This window comes from Dryobates pubescens, chromosome Z (genome assembly GCF_014839835.1).
Source record: "Dryobates pubescens isolate bDryPub1 chromosome Z, bDryPub1.pri, whole genome shotgun sequence".
NCBI lineage: Eukaryota > Metazoa > Chordata > Aves > Piciformes > Picidae > Dryobates > Dryobates pubescens.
The window spans coordinates 116,549,679-116,571,941 of NC_071657.1; the positions used below are offsets into that span (position 1 = coordinate 116,549,679).

The 22,263-nt window shown below is 41.6% G+C and overlaps 1 protein-coding gene across 2 annotated transcripts in view; it reads left to right on the plus strand.

Moving 5' to 3' along the window:
• Positions 1-13,757, plus strand: part of SFMBT2 (Scm like with four mbt domains 2) — a 121,928-nt gene extending 108,171 nt beyond the window's left edge. For both annotated transcript variants that reach the window (XM_009900248.2, XM_054177977.1), the window contains 6 exons: positions 137-246; positions 6,594-6,769; positions 8,341-8,513; positions 10,471-10,719; positions 10,872-11,000; positions 12,868-13,757. In XM_009900248.2, the coding sequence (XP_009898550.1) occupies positions 137-246; positions 6,594-6,769; positions 8,341-8,513; positions 10,471-10,719; positions 10,872-11,000; positions 12,868-13,008 (978 nt within the window). In that variant the 3' untranslated portion in view covers positions 13,009-13,757. The remainder of the gene's footprint in view (positions 1-136; positions 247-6,593; positions 6,770-8,340; positions 8,514-10,470; positions 10,720-10,871; positions 11,001-12,867) is intronic.
• Positions 13,758-22,263: the final 8,506 nt, after the last annotated feature.

Below are 22,263 nucleotides of genomic sequence, written 5' to 3' on the forward strand. Positions count from 1 at the left end.
TGTGTCATCTGCAATGTTGCATCTAGCACTTACCCACTGCAAGGTACTCCTGTCTATGCAGCACCTGGCAACATATTCAGTGTATTCAAGGACTACATCTAAACCCATCACTGTTGTTGGTTTTGTCTCTCAATAGGTTCTCAGCATGGTGATCAATGCAGCTTACAAGCCAGGGAGTGTTTTACGAGAACTGCAGCTAGTGGAAGACCCTCAGTGGAATTTCCAAGAGGAAACGCTTAAAGCAAAGTAAGTCTTTGTTTTGAGCTCTTTTAATTAGAAGACTTAAAAAATGGAACTGACTGGGGGAAAGAATAAGAGAACAAAACATTTTTTTTCTGTTGTGAGAATTTTACTTTCCTAATTATCATTTTGCTTCAGTGAATTACTTGACTCATTCTGTAGCAACTGAAGAAGTGAAATATTCAGCTGAATGGTTCATTTCTATTGTCATTCTCCAAGCAGCTGCCCAGATTTTGATGAAAAATGCCACGTTTATTCAGTGAAGTCCTGAGTTTTATGATAAGCTGTTCATATAAGCTTGACTATTATTGAATTAACTCAATTCTTGGCTTTCTAAACGTAGGAGTATTACTGCTTTTAATATAGAGCCTGTCACTCCAATGCAGAAAAACCTGGTGAGAACAAATGGCACCAAGAAAAAGTAAGAACAAAATAGCAGGGACACATTTTTGAGCAGGAGAGTGATTGGGACAAAATGCAAATGTATTTGGGGTTCAAGTCAAGATTGGAAGCCTTTATGAAATCTATGCTTCAATTCTCATCTAAACAACAAGAAAATTATGTATTTAGAAAATACTCAATTTCCCCTTTCAACTTGAAAATCTACTCATTTATGTCTTCTTTATGTAATGGACTCTATGCTTAGGATGTATTTTTACAACCCTTGTCTCTGAAATAGAAGAGTCTCATCTAAGCTCTCTCCAGAGTCCATCTGAAGAGCCGTTCTTCCAACTTCAGGATGGATGTCAACAAATAGTCCTTTGAGGACAGCTCACTCTATTGACTTTGATCACTTTGACTTTTTGAGTACTGAAGTTAAATGCAGGTGAATCTCACCCTTTCTACTGAACTACATTCCTCCTTTTCAGATAAAAGCATTTTTTTTCTTGGTTATTTGAAGTGATTGACTGTAAAATGTGGCACTACTGATTACTATTGTGTTTTATCTTCGGCCATGAAGATATTGCAGAATGTCTACATGTGCTTTGGTTGAGGGAGAGAATTGAGAAACTTACTCTGCATACTCAGAAACTGCCTCTAAAGGAGGATTGCAAATTGTGATGAAAAGCTACTAGAAAATCCTATTTTTCATTTGCTTCTTTCACCCATGTGGAAAGTCTAGTTTCATGTTTTTCTCAGTTGAAATGTTGTGGATGGAAATCTAAAAGTCACCCTTGCACATGCAGATTTTCATTAAAAACAAGTCATCATCCATGATCTGGTTTCCACTGATTTCAGGCTTCCACATCTTACACTAGCAAGCAGATAATGCACTCCTATAGGTACTTAGTTGTGAAATCAAATTGTAATGCCCCATCTTAATAATCTGCCCTGAAAGATTTGAGTTTACAGGTAGTTTACCTATTAGCAGGACTTTGCTGAGACTTTCATTTGAGTGTGTGAATCTGCCTTGTGCAAAAGCAGCAGTATTTAGTTTTTAAGTTTGCTACAGCCTTTTATTTCTAATGGCAGACAGCACAGAAAATGTTTAACTGACCACCAAGTGGAGGAATGTCTTATCCTTGATAGCTGTCTACAGCCCGACCCACTGTGACATCAGGCATCCTGCTGGCTCTGGATGTGCTTACACCAAGACCAACTTAGTTACTAATACATGGGCCACTAGAGATCTGTCACTCGTCTGCATCACATCAACCACTTATCTTCCCTCAGCATTACCTGATGTGCTAATCATACTGTAATGAACTCCACCATCTCCATTACTGTCTACCAATTCAGTACTGTGCCTGTTTCCTCCTCAGATCTATAGAGCAGGTCAGCGAACCTGCTGAGATATTCCTTTTATCTACATAGCCTGCCAGATAAAAGTATAGCACTGCTTTCCAGCAAGGAGGTCTTGAATTTTATATTGGTCAGCCAGTCACAGGCTATGTACATGTTCCTGTATGAAGGCTACCCCAGGAGGCAGAAAACTCAGCTCTTCAGTGAGTCAAGAAGCATCTTTCAACTTTATCAAGTCATAGAATAAATAATTATAGGCTGAGAGCTGGGACAGCAAGTTTGGGAGTGACTCCTGAGCATAGCAATGAATTCTGCTCCAGTGTGACTTTGTTTTCTGTCTCTTGAGGAGCCTGAGCTGATAGGGCTGAAAAGCGCCTTGTTGCTGTAGATATCTGACTGCTGAAACTGGAGCAAAGTTCAGAGAGCAGTACTTGGTGGTCATACCATCTTGCCTGTGGGCCATTTGAGTGCTTTCATGAGTGGTTGACAGAAGGCTGACATGCCCTAAGAGTGTCTGGCTACCCAAGGACTTCTTTTTTTTTCCCCCCTTCCTGAGTTAGCTTGAGTTGGTACATCAAGAAGCATACCAGGGTTATAATTGTGTTGGGTTGTGCAGAAATGGAAGAAAACACGCTCATGAAATCAAATAATCTGGGATGCACAAACAGCATGACACGTTACATCAGGTATGACAGCAAGTTGTGCTCCAGAATCTTAAAGAGAGACCTGTAATGAGCAAACCCCTGTCTCCACCAACTTCCAGCTACACTGGTTCCCAGTGGTGTCTTGCTGCTAATGATGACAGCTCTACAGCCAGCTGCAGTGTCTGTGCTGTAATGTGACATGTTGTGTCACCGCCTTCCCTCTGATGTTAACTGACAACTACTTGGAACTTGACAATGTTGTTGTTTGTTTGCGGCAACGGCTGCAATAGGGTAGAGCAAAGGGGAGGGAAGAGGATGGTGAAGAAGAGGTTGTTTTTCCCACTGGCTCAAATGCCAAATCAAGCTCTGTCAGGAATGCGTTATCTCAGTCCTAGGGCAACCTGCATCTAGTTTATTCTGCTGTCAGGAGTGACCAGCACAGAATCAATTACACTAGCCTTGCAAAGAAGATAAACAATTTAGATTGTCCAAAGAGATGTGTCTGCAATGTGTGATGGCAGTCGCTTCTCATCAGTGCTGCTGGCTCTCTGCGAAAATAGTCAAACCTGATTTATTGGTGATGATGAGTTAGAAATGTCAGGCCTGATCCTCTGGGTTCCCATGGGGGCCAGCTGAAGCTGTAGGCATTCAGTCCTTGTACTTTTGTTGCTTTAGATTGAATGCCTACATCTAGATTTGGCTTTCCTGTTTTACATCAAATGCTTGAAGGACTTTTAAGAGTTTCCATTTCTAAGGGCTATAAGTGAGGCTGCTTGGACGTCACCCATTTTCGTAGGACCTTGAACATAAATGTTACCAGCATGAGCAGGGAGTTATCTCTGATCTATTTAATCACCAACAGAAGTTTCATCTGAGGAGTGATATTGCCACCAAAGGGCTTAATATTGTTGCTTATGGATCAGCAAAGAACTCAAGTGTATTTCTCATGGAAATAGTTCCAGCCATAAGGGTTTTTGAGATTTGAGTTTGAGTTTTTGAAAAAAGGGAATGAGTGAGAGGAAAGGAAGATTTCTTTGGTTTTAGTTGAAAAAAATACTTTAAAAGAACAGTGATTTCTAAGAAAATTGAAAATATGATGCTTCACATGGCTGTTTTCCAAGTGTCCAGTGCTGCCATGCTGGGCATGCAGGTTCCTTATTGCTTACAAGTGGTTGGGAAGTCCTCCTGTGAAAACATCAATAGAAGTATCAGTAGTTGGTAATTTTTTGAGAGATTTTATAGGCAAAGGAATGCTTTCCAGGTGGCTATCCTGGAACAGCTCAGATTACATTTGGTGGTATTTGTGTTAAAAATCTTTAGGGTGTGAGGAATATGGAAAATATTGGTAGAACTTGGTTTATAGTTGAAAGAGGTGCTGCCAAGGCCAAAATCATGTAAAAATTATTACTGCAGCCAGTACTAACACCTTGGATTTTTGAGACTAATTGCTGCAGCCATGTTGATCTCTATTTTGCCATCCAGTCTGTTAATTACTATGTATATTGCATTCAAACCACACTGTGAAATCAGTCAGTTGTTTGTTCTCCTACTTTCATCTTTTTCTTTCACCAGGCGCTTTAGTACCACGAGTCCTTTCTGGGCAGCCAAACGCAATAGGAAACACACAGTTAGAAAAAGTCAGCCATCCTTGAATAATACCCATCAGGCAGCTTCCTTAGCTTATAAGAGGCAATTTGATTACAGTGCTTTTGCAGGGAAACAAAACGAGATGCAGCCATTTCATGCTAGCAGTGAAAGTCAGAACAAGGACAAATAAATGTAAGTTAAATCTGGACACATCTATACATACAATGAGGCCCAGGCACAGGAAGTATAGGTACAGGTGCTCTTGCTGCTCGGGATTCTTCCAATTTGGGGACCCTTGAGGCAGGGCTGCTGCTTCTCTGGAAGTGATGCTTTAGTCCAACCAAAGTTGGGGTTCAAATTAAGTTCTGCAGCCTGTCACAGCAGTCAGACTTACTGACTGATTTAGGCCATCATTAAACTTAATGGTTCCTGGAGAATTAATAAGGGAAGGAGTCTTTTCTAACACATGGAAAAGAAATCTGTAAAACATTTATAAGAAGGTATATTTAAATACCTGTGAAATTTATTCTTTGATATTAGTTGTTGCCTAACCCTCTTTAGCCAGCTTGCCTGTGCAGCTCTTCCATGTGGGAGCTGGGATAACAGTGCTCTGTACCAGGAAGGGACAATTTTTCTGTCATACGTTATCTGTCCAGGTCTGTTAGGTTGCACGAAGAGTTGGCTAATAAAGTTATTCATTCATTTATTCATTCATTCATTCATGCATTCATTCATTTATTCATTCGTTAATGTGAATGAATCCAGGATTGTCTGCATGATCTTTGGTTAGGCACCAAACGGGGTATCAGAGCCTAGTGCATTGCAGGAATTAGCATTCCTGAGATTTGTACTGAGGTGATAGTTTGGATCAAGACTTTTGTGGCATGAAGATAGTTGGACTGGGCTGTTCTCAGACCCATGTTTCATTTGGCTACCCTCCCATAACACTTTCAGACCCTCTCTCTGTGTCTCAGTGTTTCCAGAAAGAGCTTTTGGGAGGGAGAGCAACAGAAGGTGGTTTCTCAGTTGCTTTGTGTAACTCAGTAAAATCTTCAGACAGGAAAGAGGGTCTGGGCAAATGTTGCATATTGTAACTCTCTGGCTACATCTTCTTTGTTCTACCCTCTCCTGTTCCCTTTCCATATCTATCAGCAGCTGATTTCCTGCTAGGGAACTGTGGGTCTTAATACATTCACAAATGCTTTGTCTCATTTTTCCTGATGACTGTATCTTTGTCTTTCATTGCTTCCCACCCAGTAATCTTTCTTTCACTGTCTCTCCTTCTATTTCTTTTGTGTGTGTTACTTTTCTCTCTTCTAAGCACATTTATAATGCCTTAGCACCAGGATCTTGCCTGAATTGTCTCCTGTGTTGCATTCCCCGGCATGTGTAAGGGGTGTTTAAAAACTTAGCTTAGCTTAGAGCTGCTGTTTAATAAATTATGGGGATAATTGGGTTTTCGGCATTCACATCTACAAAGTATTACATCAGGGATGTAACTGTATCTTAGCCATTTATAGCTCAGAAACATTTCATATAAAGCACTGAAATAAATGTTTTAGTAGCATTTGGATAACAAATGTAAGACAAACCTTTTATTGCTGATTCCTGCTCTAAGCATTCCCTGTAGGAATCAGTATTTAGAGCCTGTTGCCACAGCCCTGTTAAACAACTTGGGAGACTCCTGATTAGTCTCTTGTGTTTTGTATTGCCCATGTCTCATAGCACTGAAGTCATCTGGTCCCTCTCTGGTTGATAGTACAATTTCACTCATGTTTCCTTCTTCATGGTGTGTGTATCCCAGTAACCACAGTTGGCACCATTAAACCGTGGGCTGTTTGTCAGCTGGAACATGAAATGAGAGCTGCCTTAAGAAACATGGCATTGAGAAGATTGAAAGCATATTGGAGGCTTAAAGAGACAGTCTCCAGTGCAGCCCAAACACAGGGTAGTGACCAGAAGCTCTTCAAGGTCTAAGCTTCTCATCACAGGTCAATATACAAAGAGAGACTGCATCCTTCTCCAGAGAAGTTTGTATCAGCTTGCAGTATGAGCTTGGTGTTCTGTGTAGTATCCTCACTGAGCATACTCTGATTCTTTCCCCATCTCTTACTGTATCTGTAGATACATCCAGTCTGCACATGCATTCCTTCCCAGATGCATCCATACCTCTGATTCATTTCACCCTGCTTTTCCTTCTTCAAGTCCATCTGAAGTGGAGCTACTAAAATGAGTGAACCTATTCCGCCTGCCTTCCTGAGAGAGAAGACTCCCCCAAAAGCCATTAGGAAGAATATCTCCCTAACAGAGGGGAGTTTGGACTGCAGCATTGAAGGACATTGCTTGATTGATGACATGGAGTCTTGTACTCTTTTCTAGATACAGAGGGAAGACCTACAGGGCAACTGTTAAGATTGTGCGGACGTCGGATCAGGTAGCAGATTTCTGCAGAAGAGTCTGTGCAAAGTTAGAGTGCTGCCCCAACTTGTTCAGTCCTGTGCTGGTGGCTGAGGTCTGCCCAGAGAATTGCTCCATTCATACTAAAACCAAGTACAGTGAGTATTGGCTAAAATACGTCGTGTTGCTTGCTGGGAATCAAAGCAGCGGGAGAGCCTGCCTGAGATAGTAAAGAACAGGAGTTGTGTAATACATTAATAATGAGTAGGATTCATCTCATCTAAGAGTAGTTATTTAATTCTGACTAGGCCACTGCACAGGAAATAAAAATCTCCAGCAAACTGCCCGTCTTGCTTTATCCTAATATACATATTTGAAAGTCTTGCTTGACTCTTCTTCATATGTAAAATAATGATTCTGTTAATATAAGGAGAACATAAAAGGAACTTGCAGTGGCCAGCTTAGATTTAAACTGCTACATCTGAGACAGCTTCATTAGATAAGATGAATCCTATCCTACTCAGCAAAAAGTTTCTGGTCTATGCACCAGCACAGGCCAGTACTGTGCTGCTGAGGTGGTGGAAGCACTTTGTCTGCTTAGGGTGTTAAGTATGTTCCTCAGGCTTGTGTTCAATGCTTCTTGTGCAGTGTGACTGTTAATAATTGGCTCTTAAACAGGTCAGGAAAGTAGAAGTGACTGTTGTAAATCTTCCACAAAGGTTGCAAGAATCCATTTTGCTGTTAGGTCCATGGTTGGATTTGATGATCTTAGAGGTCTTTTCCAACCAAAAAAATGCTGTTCTTTTATGCTTCTTAGCCAGTATAATTGATTTAGACCAATTAGCTTCTGTTTGACACTGGAGTAGAATAAATGGGCTCAATGAGATATTCAATTCACTGAATATACAGGTTTCAGTAGAAGTCTGTAACTGACCTAGGCTCCTAGCTCCCACTGGTAGCAAATGGAGTAGTACAGCTGGTGGGGCTCCAGCTGAGTTTGTCTCATCTCAGTTCTGCTGGCTGTATGTGGCTGGATAAATTACTCCTCAAAACTCTATGAATTTGATGAAAGGCTCAGTTCTGTTACGATCTTTGAGATGGGTGCCAAGTGCCATTTTCATTGTCCTGGGATACCCTAGCTGGTGAGGGGCAGTGTGTCTGTCAGCCCTAGAGGATGCTGTAGAGCATGTCAGAAGACATCTAACACAAGTACCTATTGGAATGTCAGAGGACTCTCACATTCTTGATTTCAACTTGGGCAATGAAATAGCTCAAGGTTGTAAAAACTCATTCCTTTGTGCATTGAACAAACAACATAATTCAGGATAGCTGGACCCTCTCCGCTCTGCTGAAAACATTCCCAAGTGCAATTTGTGTCTAAGACTGTTGACTCATGCAGAAGTACATTGGATTAAATCTGAAATGTGCTGGCTCCTCTCCCTCCAAGTCACTGCTTGATTTAGTGAAAGCTTTTCTTAAGTATATATTGTAAGGTTAGATTATGAACTTCTCACTTGTCACCAATAAATGTCTGTACAAAAGAGCTGTAACAGTTTGTCCTAGTCCAAGATGTCATCTTTTATTTCCACTGGACATTTTTCCCAAATCAATCTATTTTTAAGTTCCTTGTGAAAGTGTACCTAGAGTGAATCAGTAGCAAGAAGCAAGCCATGGTTTCCTTGTCTTTGTGGTTAAAGTTTTTTATGGGTATTTTACATCATCTCTCCAGCTTATTATTATGGGAAGAGGAAAAAAATCATTAAGCCACCAATTGGGGAAAATAACAGCATGAAAAGTGGACATGTCAAGCCAGCCAGACGCAGAAAAAGGCGGAAATCAATCTTTGTGCAGAAGAAAAGGAGGTCGTCAGCTGTCGACTTGAATGCTGCAGGCTCTGCAGAGGTGTGTGTTGCACTGGGATGAATCAACAAAAGCCCCTTGGTGCTTTTCTTCCCCCCATCTGCATCTTCCTTTTGAGGGACTCCTCAAAAAACCTTAACACTTCCATTTGGTATTTCAAAATCCTCCTTGCTACTCTGTTCTTCTACTGTCAAAATGGTTTTATTGGGACACTTTCTACCCTTGTCCATTTTAGAGTTAATAAATAAGAGGTTTTGCTCCCACTTCGTAGTCCTCACTAGTTAACGTGTTGTCTAGCATTATATCTTTGTTTTGTTTTACTTCCTTACAAACCTTTAGGGAGATGAGCCTGTTAGATGCTTTGCACAGCATCTAGCAGGGTTAGAGAGTTCTGTGATCCATATCTAAGGTCTCCAAATATTATAATAAAGAACTCATGGGCCATTGTGATTTCAAGAGCTTTTATATTTTTTCATTAACCATTTGTAATATTTCTGGTTCATGTCATCAAGCAATAAAAGTTCTAGAAACTTTATGAGCAAATGATTTGTGTCCCAAAGGAAGAAATTAATTGCTGTGAGGGTGGTGAGATGCTGGAATTGGTTGCTCAGAGAAACTGTCGATGCCCCATTCTTGGAATTGTTCAGGGTCAGGTTGGATGGGGCTTTGAGCAGCCTAGTCTAGTGGAAAAGATGTCCCTGTCCATGGCAGGAGGGTTGGAACTAGGTGATCTTTAAAGTGCTTTCCAACCCAACACATTCTGTGATTCTGCAATGCAGGGTATCTTTCTAGTATGCTGTGTGACAATGACAAGATCCCAGTTTCAGCAGTGATTCATGTCCAGATACAGCTTGGAGCAGACTTAGTTCTATGTGGACCATTCCCAGGTAGTTTTCCCATGACAGTAATGACAAAGTTCATGTGTGGGTTCCCTTTCTCAACTGAGTTTCAGTGATTTCCACTTTGTTCAATGTGAAATAAATTTACTTAAGTTGCCTTTACTTCAGCTGGAGGGGAATATTTTGGTCACCTTTGAGTTGATTGCTTGTATCTCCATGACTTAATCCTCATTTATGTGTAGTTCTGCTTCATTTCCTTAGATTATACCTGCTTCAAAGGAATTTAAACTAATATTAAACTTAAATCAAGCATTAGTCAAGTTTTTCAGCCTTTCAGCCTTTTTCTGAAATTCATCTTTCACTTAAGACCTAAGAATATGGCTTGGATGCTTGCTCACACTTCGGAGCTAAGCTGTTGAAGCCATTTGGGCCACTTCTGTATATGTATAGTTCAAAATACAGAATTTCCATCAGTTAGTGTGTGCTTGCAAGCTCTGTGTGACAGAAATAGCAAGAATCTCGTATAATATCCTCTAAATGGAAATTTGTGCTTCACCTTTAGCAGTTAGGTGTTGGGCTGCAAGCAAGGAAATCTGGGTGAAGTCCTCTGTCCTGAACTGTACAGAAATATCACCTAAGAAATCAAGTACTAGGATGAACTTCTGCATTTGATATTTTTAGAAGATACCAAAATCTCCTTCCTCTAAATACTGGTAACACTCATGACCATTTGCAGCAAGGTGAAAGTTTAAATTCCAGGCTATTTCTGCTTTTATTTCAACTCCAGCAGCCTGAGTTTTATTTTATCCTTTTAGTATTTTCCCATTTCCTCTTCTCAGGCACATCTACAGTGCCACAAGGTTTGAGTTGCAAGCCCAGCAGAGGAGCATTTCATGCCGAATAAGTGATTGCCTTTGACCTTTTGTTAGAAACAGAAAAAGGATTTGCCCACCGTGTGTTTTTTCTACTACATTTTGTAACAAATCTAAATTGAGAGCTAATCCACTTAGCACTGTAATGAAAATGGGATAATTTGGTTAAAATAAATGTTACCCTGAACTGACATGGGTACAGGTCTGCAATTTGACCTGGTGCCTTTTGATTTGCTGCTGTATTAATCTCCGAGCTTGGATGCTGTTTCCTTGATGGTCCTTGTGCAGGAGAGTGAAGATGATGAGCCAGATGCAATGGAAGATGAGACAGCAAGCGAAGAAACCAGCTCAGAGCTCCGGGATGACCAGACAGATACCTCTTCTGCTGAGGTTCCCTCCACCAGGCCTCGGCGAGCAGTCACTTTGAGGAGCAGCACTGAGTCTGACAGACCTCCCCCCACAGAGAGAGCCCGACGGAGCCGGAGACCACAGCCCCACTCCTATAGTGAGGTGCAGAAGTGTGAACAAGTCAAGGAAGTAAGTATGTCCTGCTAGCACTCCTGATTAATAGCAGCATTCTTCCTAAATTAACCTTCGGTGCCAAGCCTTCCTCATCCGAGAAGAGCATCCCTGCCCTGGTTTTCCACATGAGGTAGTTTTCCTTATGAGGGCTTCTGTTTTTTTTATAGGACATTAAGCAAGAAGAGGAAGAGAAACTCATTCTGGACAGTAATCCGCTGGAGTGGACTGTGACTGATGTTGTGAGGTTTATTAAGCTCACTGACTGTGCACCCCTTGCCAAAATATTTCAGGAGCAGGTAGAGGTCTTCATGTGACTCTTCTCTTTGTGTCTGTGGTATTTATTCACATCAGAAAAAAAGAGCAGGACTTAACCACCTTGATAGCCGGGCCTGAGACTTTGACAAACAAATTGTGATCAGTCTTTATATTTCCTCGGGCCAAGCTATAGTACAAAATTTGGCAAGGCATGAAAACCATTGGAAACTTGAATCGGAGCCTTGCCAGGTCCCCGGAAATACCAGAAATGCCTCAGCCAGAGTGCTTGTGAAAAGCAGGAAGTTTACACCTTTCTTGTTCATGCCAAGGTCCACAGCACCATCCTGGTGTTGCACAGGTACCAGAGTGTAACAACAGATAGTGGTAATTTGGACCTAGTAAGATTTCTTTATGGGCCACTTGGGTGCCATTGGCCTGGGAAGCAGAAAACTGCTTCTGGGACATAAAACTAGCTGCCTGAATTTTGTTACTAACACCTAGATGCTTTGAGTATGTAGACACCTATTTCCCATCTACATTGCTCTGAAAATCTGGCAGTCAAGCCCTTAGAGAAGGGAGGCATCTCTCCATGAAGCAGATAGGAGCAAAAGCCAAGACTCTTCATCTCAAGTCAGTGTGAGCATGTAAAATTTATGTAGAAAAAGCCATTCCTTGGCTAATGAGTAACAGCCACTGCTGAAAGTAATGGGCAGCACTAAGAAATTGTAGTTAGAAAGTGTGGTTAATTAGGTCATTGCCAATGGCAGTCAGTGGTATGGCCGACTGCACATTGAACTATCTCTGATTCTTCACCATGAATAACTCTGTGCCCAAGCCCAGCTGCTTTGACTGGGAGAAGTTGAAGTGTGAGTCTAGAGCAAGGCTGAAACACTCCATAGCAAGATGTTGTATTCAACCACGTTGCAGCATGCTCTGACTGTTTGTTAATCAGCTTGGAATGGTGCCAGGGCTTGAAAGCCAACCCTGTCTCTCCTCTGCCAAAGAGTTTTAGGGGAACTTTAATCAAACACAGATGACTGGAGCTTTTCCTTGTGATTTGCATGGAAGGTCTGCTGCAGTGGGCCATGCCATCAAGCTTCAATGGAGGAAGAACTTGAGTCATGGACAGTCCTGATCAAAGCAGTGGTTAAGGTGTCCAGTTCTTCCTTGTGCTTAATGCTACCTAATCAGGGCTGTCCTGGGGTTTTTTTGTTGCCTGTGAGTTACAGTGCTGTTTTCTGCACTTAGATTGATCCTCCCTAGGGGGCAAAAAGCAGTTTTGTAGCCTGCTTGACTGCTTCTCAGTCCATTAAAGAATAAAGAGGACTTGAGCTCTTCATTAAAAACATCATAAAGGCAACAGAAATCCCTGATAAAATGGCTTTTGTCTAGGGTGCTAATTCCTGGAGTTTGGTTCACAGATATGCCTGAGGGAAGGGCATGACCTCCAGAGGTCTCTTCCAGCCCCCACTGTTCTTTGACTGTGGGATATTAAAGATTGCAATGGCTCCAGGTGGTCCAGGCCCCTCTGTCTTGCTGTTCAGTAGCTTAAGTGGAACAAGGCAGATCTTGACTAGGCCAGGACCAAGGTAGACACAAACCTGGGCTGAGCAAATCATAGGCCATCATTTGTGTATCTTGCAGTTTCTTTAGAAGGTGATCCTGCATTTCAGCAGATGGGAGGCTATTCCTAAACTGGGTACAGTATGAGAGCCTGTGAACGCACTAGACACCCTCTGAAAAAAGCATGACGTGTCCCAGAGAAATGAGATGGGCTGCATCAAAAGGGACAAAACTACACTGAATTCTGGGGCAAACTTCTTTACTTGCTTCTCCAGACCCAGTTATGCTTTCTAACCTCCAGAATCCAGAGGCAAAACCATTTTCCCTGTCTTTTTTCTTCCCTAGGACATCGATGGCCAAGCCCTTCTACTGCTGACACTGCCCACTGTGCAAGAGTGCATGGAGCTGAAGCTTGGTCCAGCCATCAAACTCTGTCACCAGATTGAGCGAGTAAAAGTTGCTTTCTATGCACAATATGCCAACTGACTGCACTTCTCCTTTGTTTTCTGTTTTCCTTCTTGTTTCCTCTCTTTTTTAACAGTTCAACTTGTTCAAGGGGCTTTTTTCCCCTATCCATTTTCTTTTCCAAGAACACATGGAATTGGAAGCACTGGGAATTCATCTGTAGGGAAGAAAAAAAAAACAACAAACCAAAAAAAACCTGAAACAAACCCACAACAGAAAACCAGCAGCAAGTTGAACTAATTTTTCTGTACTTGTAAAGCACACCAAAAGACTGCAGGCATCTCTCCTTCTGAGCCTCTCCAACTCATTACACAGTGGTGCAAGGCCAGCATGAATCAGATGGTTTGTTGTTTGTTTAAACAGAGCTATTGATGGCAGACACATGCCCAAGGAGAAGATTCAGACATTTGCAAGTGATGATGGTTTGTCTAAGCCAATTTCTGAACATGACCATTTATTTTTGTCAAGTCTGACTCACTTCTTTCATATTGAAATGGAAGTCATCATTTGTAGCATTCCCTGGGGTTCACTGCAAAACCTTATCTTAGTGATCAACAGGGTTTTTTTCTCCCTCCTCTCCAGTCTTGCAAAATAAGAAAGTGTCAGACGAGTCACACGCTGTTCATTCTTCCCAAGTGATTTATGAAGGAGGACTCAACTCATGGTTTATATATGGCATCAGACAAAGCCACAGTGAACTGACAGGAGTGCAACAAGACCTCATGCTCAGTAACGTCACAAGCACAGTGAGCTGAATGTCTGTCTGATGGGATCTGCATTCTTGTACCAGAACATACATGAAAACTTTCGTAGTCAAGCCCATCTTCTTAAATCCAAGTCACTTTAAAGACCTGACTTTGAGTCCCACAGTTTTAATTACGAGGCTGTTGAGTGAATGCTGGTTTCATTTGCACCTTCAGGAACGTGTTACTGGGTGGGACAATAAAGCGTCATCCTCAACAGGCTGTGATGCGTTAGACTAGCTGATTCAGACTGACATAGTCTATATAAAAGCCACCAGATAGTCCCAGTGGCGCTCTGACTAGTGAAACTAGGGGCTTGCTTCATGCCAAGTAGGGTAAGCACCAGAGAGAGTGAAGAAATGGGTCAGACACCTTGGTTTCGCCTCAGTTGTGTTTATAAGACAAGTATTTCCCATGTACTTCAGAGGAATATCTGACCCCATCAGTCCCATCTGGTAAGCTTTAATTTGCTGTAACTCAGAACCTGGCAGCATCTCCCAAAAACAAGAATCAAACTGGGGCCAAGTCTGAATTTTACTCTGATTTTAAGGTGCAAGTGAATCTCTCTCAAAAAGTGAATTGGATGGGTCATGCTGAGCTTTAACCCTATTTCATGGGAAGCCACAGACTTTTGATCTCAAACCATCAACTCTCTTGTTTCCTGGCCTTGGGAAACTCCGCTCAGAAGCAGTACACAGCTCTGTTACAATAGTGTGATGCCAAAGCCCACTGAGTGAAGACTTCTTCCAAGAGAAATGTCATTTTTAGCCCTCAAATCTGAAGCCAGCACTTGTGGCCAGATAACTTCCCACCTCAAGTACATACCATGTGGTGACAGCAAACTTGGATCAGATGATCTTGATGATCCCCATGTTCTCTGAAGAACCTGCTAGGTAACACCAGGCTATAGCTGCTGCTTCACCTTCATCAACTTCATCCTTAAATTCTTCAGGTTAAAGGGGGAAAGCCTGAGACATAAATATTCTGGACTATGTTTTAATCTGTCCTAGCACATGTGCTGGGCGACAACAATTAACTATGTCATGCATCACTGGGCAATTTCTAGTCTGTCCTTCAGTGAGTTTCCTGTTTGCCACTGAGAAATGTGATGGGTGCAACCACTGCAGGCTTGGCCATTTCCTGTCAACTTCTGAGATTTCCTCAAAGATCTCCTTACGTGGAAGAGCAGCAGGACTGAATCTGTTCTAAGCTGTTTTCTTGTACTGAGGGTTGTCTTGTTTGATCATCTGAAGGGAAAAGTAGTCACCCCTGCATCAAATGACTTCCTTTTGTTTCTTAGAAATCCAGGAACAGGGTTCTGTAGCAGTGCTGACGTTCAAAAAACTGAGTTTTAGACTGGATTTCCTACTAAAAGTAGCAGTGGACCATGTCTGTGCAACTGATTTCATAACTACTTTGGATCCCTCTTAGAGTCCCCTGAAGATGTTTCTCCTTGTTTAACCTCTGAAGACAACAGAATTGTGCCCAGCAAAATGAGAGCACAGCTGAGAAGAACAAGGGCGGTGCTTCTCCCAGCTCCTCCTTGCTTCAGCTCAGTCCCTCCAATGGCTTTTACAACATCTGTCAGCACAGAGGTAGCTCCCAAAAGGCTGCTGTCAAGAGAGATGGCATATGAGGACATTTCAAGGAAGGGAAGCAGAATGACACAGATCCTTTACTTACCACATCCAACTCCTTCTGAGCATCCTTTGCTGCTCTGATGTTCTTGAAGTTTCTGACCATTGCAATTTGTCAGAGACATTTAACACTTCCTGGGACAAGTTGCATAAACCTCATTGTTTTCTCCATCAACCTTGTAACTGTAGATATTCCAATGGCAGCTAACTACTCATGGAGGTATTGTTGGGGAGTAGGCAGCCAGAGACTCTGAGAGCAAACAACTCTGATGTTGGCCAACTAAGGGATGGGTGAAGCATTGAGCAAAGCACATGGGAGTCTTTACTGATTGTTCAGGGAAGTTAAATCATATTTAAAACTTAACAATTAAACAAACAGAGAGTTTTAGTTTTATCTCGTGCCAGCTCTTTTATTTCCTCAGGTTTCTATCTCCTCACCATTTGTCTCTCAATTTATTGTTCTTCAGTGCTGTCTCATTTATCACTCTCTGTCCTTTTGGAAGAGATGATAACCCAAATTATTATTTTTCTTTTTCTTTTTTCACCTTGGGTGGTAAAAATTCTTTATTATTTTGTTTAGTCTGCAGGTTGGAAAGAAACAGGTGATTGGGTTACTATTGTCTGTTCCACTGATTGCCTTCCAGAAAAGTTGGAGCTGAACTTCTCAGACAATTTCTAAAGCAAGTGGAAAATGGAAAATGTGTAGATCAACTGGACAGTACACTCAGATTGTCACAGCTTGATCAGGAATCAGGATCAACTACTTACCCTTGCCTTGACTTCTTTTCAATTCTGGAACATTAGCTTTGGAATAATGTGTTTCAAAGGAGATGTTGGAAACCCGGTCTTGCTAGGGTCACATGTCATTGCACTTTGCAGTGTAAAACTACAAAGCTTCTCGAAGGTTTGTTTTTTTTCCAGCCTCAGTTCCCAGAGGTGATGCAACTTCACAAATATATCAATGACACCGGTGCAGGCACATCTTCTCCCCATCCTGTTCTGAATTTGGCATCCAGGCCTGAAGTTTATTTTATCAGCTACAAAAGGACACCACTGTGAAGTGCTGAACCCATGATCATCCAAGATCATTACCAAGGGCTGAGGAGCAGCCTTACTGTTGCTGCTGGGCTGTTGGATGCTGAACTTTAGTCCATTTACACAGACCACTTCAATCCCACAAGAAGGGTGTGCAGACACCTGTTATTGGCCTCTTTTCAGACATAGGACCAAAGATGAGCATTTCTGGAGGAAAAGTAGTGGATCAGAAAGTGTGTGGGATCTCTTTATCTTCATCTGCACTGAATTCTTTTGAGCTTGCATTCCATCAGGTTAAACAGATCCCTGCTCACTTCCCAGCTTCCAGTGAAGACTGAAATCAGGGCCAATGGTTACACATCATATTATTAATGAAGTATTTAGCAGATGCATGTCCTAGCTGAGATGGTCTGGCCCACACTGTCAGTGGTATTTCAATGCCTGCTAGGATTTACAAAGTTTCTCAGTAAGCTAGACATCTAAACCCCATTAATATTTCACTCTGGGTATACAACTAATTTGCCTTAAACTGTAAAGTCACCATTCCTTTAACCTTCAACCTTTTGCAAGTTCTCAGCCATGCAGTGTGGAGCAAACACCATCTCAGCTCTTTCAAGGCAAACCAGACACTGCTGGGCTCCCATAATCGACGTTTGGTCACCTGAACACCCTACTTTAGTCTTCGCAGGGCACAAAATTGAATTTGGCAGAGCTGCAGTGCCATCTCAATGTTTCAGCAGCTCAGTAGAATCAGGGCAACTGCTTTTTGTCATTCTGGTGCAATGTGTCTTGAAAACAATGAACTTGGACTGTTCCTCTCACTTCCAAATTCAAGTGCCAAAAGAGAAGAACATGCTGCAACTGAACACCCTTAAAACCAGCTTTATTACAGGTGGATAAATATAGTCTCAAGGGCTCCATTTTGGTGCTAAGATATGTCACACTGTATTTTCCATTGCTTTGGATTACAAAATTGATTCCCTGCTCCAGGAAATACTTTGTGTAATCAGCAATGTCTTAAGTATTAGGGTTTTTTTGGTTGTGGGTTTTTTTTTTTGTGGCTGTATATTTATAAACTCAGATACACTCAAAAAATACTCTCCCCCCCAAATCATGTTAGTTTGGGAGAAGTTTTATACAATATATTTATGTTAAAACACTTTCCAAATGTGGGTGCATGTGTATTTTCTCCTCAGTAATATTCCTCTTCACATCAGCTGACCCAGAACTAAGAGCATCTGTTAGTCAGGATTTGATCCAGAATTAACCAAGGTTAGTGGAAGGGCCTTCATAGCTGTGTGGGTTTGGGACCAGGTCTTCACCATATTTTTTACTTAGAAACCACACTGCACAGTAAATCAACATAAAATTCAAACTCCTTCTTCTCCTGGAATGCAGAAATCCAGCTTAAATCTGCCAGACTTAACAAGGGGGAGCTTATGCCCTTAGGTGCTCATGAAGTGCTAATAAAGGAGCAGAAGCATGTAATATTCTCATTTATTCATTGGTACAACACTCCAGCAAGAAGTGCAAATGATCATAATGGTTGCATTTAGGATATGAGACAGTCATCAAGGTGAGAGTTTTACAGTCCTATAAATGTCAGTGTTCTGCAGAAGAGGAGTGGTTTGCACTGGTTTGGTGCCATGCACTGGAATTCTCTTGTGGAAGAGGGCATGTGAACTGCACAAAACCAACAACGATGCTATTGCTGGACAGGTCATGTAGCCTAAGTAGCCTAATGCACTAGGTCAGTTTCTGTGTGGCAACCTACCCACAGGTTTTCCTGCTCCTGATGACTGCCAGGGATGGTGGAGAAGGGTGGGAGGGTTTCAGAGAAGGGGAAATGATTGAGCTATCTTTGTGAAGAGGAAGCCCTCGTGATGTGGAAGCACAGCTGTGGTCCACAAGCATCATTCCTAAAGGCCTCTCTGAGTCTTTTGCAGAGACGGGATGCTTTGAGTCCCAACAGAGACTTGGTGAGAGGAAGGAAGGGAGCTGTTAATACACTCAGAGCAGCTACAATACTGAATGGTTCATATTTTGTTTTCCTGGTGCAGATACAGAAATATGGCTCAGATGGCTCCTGGCTCCTTTCTTCCTTGTGATGAGCTCCTCTGGGTTTCCTGGGTTTTGGGCTGAATAACTTCCTTTTGCACCTCTCAGACCTACAGGAAGTGTCAGGGGCTAAAACATGAGCTCTGTCCCATAAAAAAAAAAATAATCCTACATTGCCATGAGTTTAGGTTCTGGGTCTACAAAACTCTGCTCTGTCTTACAATTTGACAAAAATTGTCATTACCAAGTCACTCCACCTGCTTTTTGCTTGTCAATTCTCACTAGAGAGATGCTTCTAAATATATGCATTGAATTTCCCAGTCCCTGTTCCAGCAAACCTGGGCAGGGTGTGCTGACACATGCAGTTATTCCAGCAGCCATCACCTTCGGGACCTGCTTGCTAGAAAACACTGACTTTGGAAACAGTATCATGATACTTTCATGTACACAGGCAGGGATGTCAAGTACTGCCAGGCATTTGCTGCATTATGGTCCAATAGAAGTGACAGTCTCAGGTGCAGGCTTTGAATGGAGTTGAGTTTTCTCATGTACCATGGTAGAACAAGACAAGCACTTAAACTCTCATGTCTCTCATGGAACAACAGGAATTACCTCCACAACCAGCACTTATGGTCCATTTGTGGTGATGCACATTGGAAACCTTTGAATTGTTTTGCATTCCAGTTTGTACTGAGTATTTGACTCCAATTTTGTGTATATAATCCCTTTGGTGTGGTCCAGATACGTGTATATATATATATGTATATATATGTGTGTGTGTATATGTATGTGTATATATATATATACATATAAATCAATCAATGCTGGTGTTTTTACTTTTTCACCTTCACAGGGCAAAGGGCATGTTGTTAGTTTGCTGTAAGATTCTATTCTGTATATATGTTTCCATGTAAATAAGTCAAAATCTATATTCAGAGTTATATTTTAATTTTTATTCAAAATGAAAGAAATCCCCTTTCTACTTGAAACAATTGTAAGCCACGTTGTTAATAAAGTTACACTAAATCGTATCTTGTGTCTCTCTCCAGGATGGTTGGTTGGATGGTTTGGGATTTTTTGTGGGCTTTTTTCCATTTGGCTGGGCAGCGAGGGTTGTGTTTTCACAGTAGTTTCACAGTATAACCAAGGTTGGAAGAGACCCCAAGGATCATCAAGTCCAACCTGTCCCAACAGACCTCACAACTAGACCATGGCACCAAGTGCCATGTCCAATCTCCCCTTGAACACCTCCAGGGACGGTGACTCCACCACCTCCCTGGGCAAACTAAAAGAGCAAAAGCTTGAATGTTTTATGATGTCCTTCAGAATCTAGAGGTGAAGATAAATCCATGTATCTCCCTGTAGTTTATTACATAGTCATTTAAAAGTAATGCAAAGGTCAGATGCTAGTTTTTAAATTTTTGCCCCAGCTTAGGGAAGACAGAGCTCTGCAAAGAGCCTGGTTTTTGAAGAATGCAAGGCAAAGTGATTTTAGTAAAACACTGGCAAGGTATTCCAGCTGAGCTACTTGAAATTAATGGCCAACACATGAAATATAGTTACCATATATAATTTCCTCAGGGGAAAAAGAGCTCCCATCCTTGCTTCTGACATCACAGGTCAAGATTTTGAAGATGCCTTCATTTTTAGTGTTGCAGTTTTTCATGCACAATTAATTTGTGAAAGACTTCTGGATACTTCACCTGATTTGTGGACACAATCAAGCATTCATGTAGGCAGCAGTATGAACATCAACAGTAGTCAACCTACCAAAATCAAAGGTAGAATCTTCAGGTCTCTGAGGAAACATCCTCTTTCTTTTCTGCAAGCAGAATGAACCAAAAAAAGTAGGTAGTTATATATCATTCCTGGGTGCTTTGATAGACTTTCAAGACAAATTATTATTGTTTTTAATAACCACATTGTTGCAGTTGCTGCTACTTTTGTTAGCTTTGTTATTGATTTTTTAGTTCCAAGATTCATGCCTTACCATGAGATTTAATGATTCTCAAAGTCCCTCTACTGCCACAATAAGAATGATACAGCTCTTGCTAGAGTGCCTGCACTCAATTACCATAAGCTGATTTTGTATCTGCATCTCAGTCAAAGTTGTAATTACACTGTCTTCTCTAATAAGTCATAAAATCTTAAAACCAGAGAAAAACAGTGCTGCAGGACTGCTGGAGGTGTCAGCTTGACTGTTTCCCTTTCTACAAGGCAGCACCAATTAGACAAATCTTATTCCTATTTGGCATTTGTTTAACCTGACCTTTGGATGTGGGTGTCAAAATAAGACCTCCAGCAACAAGCGATTGCCCAGCACTTTTAAAGCATATAAAAAAAGTGATGACATTTGGATGATGAAATGTAACATTCCCAGGCAAAACCACGGAGCTGATGTTGCCATCAAATTGTCTTTTCATTTTGAAAAGCTCAATATGACTGGTTGTTAATGTAGCAATTAATAAAAGCAGAGAATTCACAGTTACAATGGATTCGATTTCAGGTAAGTAACTGTGATAATAATTTCCATCACAAGTCCTTAGCTGGGGAGGTGGATCACTTGATCTGGAAGTTACAGCAGATGATGATGCTACAGTTGACTTTCCTGCAATACCATGTGCTGCCATCATTGTACTTGTCTCTGGATAAGTCATCTCTGGAAATAAAGCTTTGTAACATTGAATTACCAACTTTTGCTCAGGCAACTTGGAGGCTTACTGACCCACATCCATGTTAGCTGAGGAAAGTCAGATCCAAAGCTGCAAGGGCTCAACAGTAGGGTTTGCTCAGCTATGCCTAACAGTGAGTTGGTAAGTCAGAGAAGAGCTGTTAGCCATAAAGAGGAGTATCAGAGCTTGATAAACAGCAAGTTTCAAGTGCTTCTGAATCAACTGGATGCTCTCCCATGCCATGCCATTTTAAGGAATTAAATACCTATGATGGGAATGGCTGAGAATGATTCCTTCCAGCCATGGTAATAGTGTCTTTCAGTGGACAACTCATTAGCTAGAGAGAAAGTGAGGAAGAGCCCTTAGCTCCTTAAAGAGCTGTTAGCTCATAATAATCCTGCTCCAGGTGAGGTTTCCAAGGTGATAGCTCTCTGGAACCTGTCTTTTGTTCCACGAAGAATAAGTTGACTGCTTTCCTGACTCAGCCCCAGGTTAACAATAACCTTTTATTCTTTGACCAAAACAGAGCTTCCTCCTATAGGTTGACACGTATAAACCTAACCCCCCTCTATTAAATCAATCTAAGTTTTTCATGTAAATTCAGAACTGCACATAGCAAAAGGAAGAGCAGCAGAAGAAAGGAAGAAAACAAGCAAGCAGATCCATATCAAGCATTAGGGACCTTGACTCTGCTCAGCACAAAACTTAACAGATGTAATTCTCCTAACTTTATTCAAATGAAAAAGTGAAGGTTTCTCATTTTTTGAATGGTTTGGCACCATTTGAACTAATTTCTGCAATTCAGCTTCATTTTTGCACTTTTCTGAGTATTCCAGTGGCTCAGCCACATGCAAAAGCCCTGTACAACAGCTTTATCATATTGAGGCTATTGTAGAGAGCAGGTTAAAGTGCTGTTGGTTTAGGTGCAGATTGTACAGCTCTCCTTCCCTCCAGACAAGTGAAGGACATCACTCTGTTTCCCTTGCTGACATTACCCACACAGCAGCCACCCATTTCTGTGGAATGTTCCATCTGATTGACATAACTAAGTCAGATGTGGAGCAACCACTGCTGGTGTGCGCTAAATCTTTTTCAAATGCTGCTATTTCAGATGCTAAATCATGCACGAGT